Source organism: Neodiprion lecontei, chromosome 3 (genome assembly GCF_021901455.1).
Source record: "Neodiprion lecontei isolate iyNeoLeco1 chromosome 3, iyNeoLeco1.1, whole genome shotgun sequence".
Lineage (NCBI taxonomy): Eukaryota > Metazoa > Arthropoda > Insecta > Hymenoptera > Diprionidae > Neodiprion > Neodiprion lecontei.
This window is the reverse complement of record NC_060262.1, coordinates 11,419,626-11,423,122: the sequence shown is the minus strand read 5'-3', so window position 1 is coordinate 11,423,122 and position 3,497 is coordinate 11,419,626. Positions and strand designations below refer to the sequence as shown.

The following is a 3,497-nucleotide window of genomic DNA, read 5'->3' as shown; positions in this document are numbered from 1 at the left end:
GGAACCGGTGCAAAGGACACACAATCTATAAAAATTGGAACATTCTGTCCGAATCTCGTTACTCGAAGGTTCCTGTGGTCATTGATAACGACTCTGCAGTCAGAAAATGTCCCTCTCAGATTATTACCACACTCAGCCGGGCCCAGAGACACGAATGGGGACGTGGTGATGATTGTCTCCATCTTTTTTTTTTTTTTATATTTTTTAGTTTTTTTTTGTATTTTTTAATATTTTTTAGTTTTTTTTTGTGTTTTATAATATTTTTTTAGTTTTTTTTGTATTTTTTTGTATTATTTTTATAATTTCGGATTTTTATGTTGTTCTTGTATTTCGGAACTATTTTTCCCTCTTCATTTGTAATTCATGATAAGATTCCATTCAAGTATGAAAAGATAAGAAACAGTTACTGTCCGGTTTGACACATAATGGTACATCACAAGTGCTGCATTTCCAAATAGTCCGATTCGTATGGGCTTTTGTACTGCAATGAGTACAACGGCTTCGACAGTCTATATAGATAGGTAAGTGAGCCGATTGACTCCGCCTTTTCTCGCTCGATACCTGAGGTTTGGAAAAATTGTTCTCTGTTACAGAACGTTTCCTGCCTTTTTTTGTCAGTACTTTATGTCCAACTATTTCTTCTACTAGCTTCAGACGAAATGTTTTTGAACTCATGTCTCGGTTGAGACCCGTTTGCTTGTAAATAATAAAAGCATTTACGAAGGTAGCATCTATAAAGTGCCAGAATATTCGGTGCCACCACTTCTTGGACTTACGACCTATCTTATACGTTGATATTAATTGGTCTGATTTATCAACGAATCCCATGTAACGGTTATAATCGGAACATATTACTGGGGAGCTTACTTCCTTCAATGAGCCATCTTTTTCTCTGCGATTAACGGTTGTCGTTTCGGAAGGGTCATGATAATTTGATAGGAACTGGACTGGTTTCTTATCCATCCATTTGACCCACCGAATTCCTGTATTTGAAGTCTTCCATTCCTATTCCCCATGTCCCATATTTTTGTCAGGTATTTCACTCTTTGGTAGTCTCACGCAATCTTTACGGACAGTACCACACGCGAAGATATTATCTTTCTTTAGTTCGATCATAAGACCAACGCTGGTGAAATAATTATCAAAATATACGTGGTGATTTTTCCCAACTAAGTCACGGGTAAGGTCTGTTACAACTCTTGGTCCTAGTCGATTTTCAACACGTTCTTTTTTACCTATATATATTTCGAATTCGCAAATATAACCCGATTCATCTGCACGCACCCAACATTTATACCCTCGTTATATTGGCTTCGCTGGCATATATTGTTTGAGACTGCTCCGACCTTTGAATTTAATCATTGATTCATCTACAGATTGATACTTACTTGGCCCCCAGTGCATTTTATAAGTATCATTCAATTTATTCAACATGGGCCTTATTTTATATAATCTATCAAAATTGGGATCAGTTCTCGTTGGTTCCTTATTATTGTCAGCCATATGTAGATTCCCAAGGAAAAACCCAAATCGAGTGATTGTCATTTTTGAGGCTACGTAATCATCATGTAGTTCAGGGTTAGAAGACCAATAATCTCGATATGAGGGTAGTTTTTTTACTCCCATTAGAATATTTAGACGCAAGAAGATCAGCAATTCATCTTTCGTTATCGGGTCGGCTTTTCGCTTAATTTGTACTGCATAGAGATTGGTCTGAGCTACTATTATATCTAAAAGCTCATCCGGAAATAAGCATAAAAATATCTGCAGTGGTGTTTTAATATCATCTGGGAGTTTAGGCCCGAACTCCTCCGTGAATGGAAGGTCATCCTTTGTTTTCGTGGCTTTCTTCCATTTTTCAATGGCTAGGTTGTTTGATTCTTCTTCATTATCTGTATCGTCATCTCCATCATCATCATCTTCTATAGGATTTGATGCCAAATTTTATCCAAATCCCTTACGTTTCCAACGATACGTCTTCTACCAACCACATGAGATGGTGGTTCCGTATCTTCAGTTCCTGAATCACCTAGCCCATCAACAGATTCAGAATCACTAGGGATGTCAGTGACAATCCTCTTACGTGTCCTCCCCATTGTGATTCTAATACAAGAGAAGTGAGAGCAGCCCCCTGACACACGCTGCTAAAAGTGGTTCGCAAAATGTCCCTCGATTCTGCCGCCAATTTTCACCACTAGTGACGTTAGTAGTTACCTGACGAGCTTGCGCGCGGTCAGCGAGGGCAGCGAGCGTGTAGAAGTCTACTAGCGCCACGCAGAGGAACTAAAAAACGGAGACAAGACGCCTACAATTTTTTAGTATACGAGCAGTGGTGAGTATCAGGGGGCTGATTGAGGGTCACTGATGTGATTTGCCATATTGGATCGGCCATCTTGAATCCGCCATCTTGAATTTTTAACTTTTTGAGTGCGGGTTCATAATCAGCGATCTCAACAACGCCCGAGTACCAATTTTCGCTCTCGTCAAACGACTTCTGCGTTTTGATCCGCCATATTGGATCCGACATCTTGAATTTTTAACTTTTGAGTGCGGATTCATAATCAGCGACTTCAACAACCCCCGAGTACCAACTGTCGCTCTCGTCAAATGACTTCTGCGTTTTGATCCGTCATATTGGATCCGCCATCTTGAATTTTTCACTTTTGAGTCCGGATTCATAATCAGCGACCTCAACAACCCCTGAGTACCAACTGTCGCTCTCGTCAAACGACTTCTGCAGGGTTCGTACGCACCCGGAAAACCTGGAAAACCGGGAAAAGTCAGGGAATTTCTTACAGCAGGGAAAAGTCAGGGAATTTCGAAAATAACAGTGGAATTTTATGTCTGTCAAAGAAATAAACTCTTTTTCTGTACAAAGTACTATTGATCTTAAGGGGAAAAAATTGCCCTTAAAATTCCGTTTCGTCACACCACTTCATATATTTTATATGTTTGGCGCGTAAAGTCGCAACGCTATAAAAACTTCGGGCAACGTCGGCCTCGCTCGGATCAACGCCACTCGTTAACGCCTCATGCCAGTAGAAACTCGTCACCGGAATACGTCACGGTCTAGCTTGCCTGTGTGCGTAGCGTTTGTGAAACTCATACATATGTAAATCGTGAAAATAGTATTTACCACCAACGCGTCAACGTATAAGGAAATTGGCGAATCAAAAAGAAGAACGAAAATTAATATAACGTAAGTAGATCATCATTATGTCGCGATAGGTTATACAATATACGTAAAGTGCATGTATTTTGTTCAACATGTCAAGTATGATCACCATTGTTTACCCGCGCTTTTCGATGACTTATCTCTCGGAAGTGAAAAAGTTGCAATTGACGTAATAACACGCAGATTAATCCTTACACATTTAATATAGAAACGATAAAGTCAGTCGAAGGGTTTTAAAGATAACTATGCATTGAAAAAATTGCTAACTTATAAAGCCTAGTCTACGCTTAAAATTTTGAAATACGAATTCATGTGAAATGCA

At 39.3% G+C, this 3,497-nt stretch overlaps 1 protein-coding gene across 1 annotated transcript; it reads right to left on the bottom strand.

Moving 5' to 3' along the window:
* Nucleotides 1-433: 433 nt before the first annotated feature.
* On the bottom strand, nucleotides 434-2,096 carry LOC107218347 (piggyBac transposable element-derived protein 3-like). The gene is made up of 3 exons (XM_015656189.2): nucleotides 2,030-2,096; nucleotides 1,389-1,922; nucleotides 434-561 (listed from the first exon to the last, which is right to left on the bottom strand). The coding sequence occupies exons 1-3, from the start codon at nucleotides 2,094-2,096 to the stop codon at nucleotides 434-436; spliced, it is 729 nt and encodes a 242-aa protein (XP_015511675.2).
* Nucleotides 2,097-3,497: the final 1,401 nt, after the last annotated feature.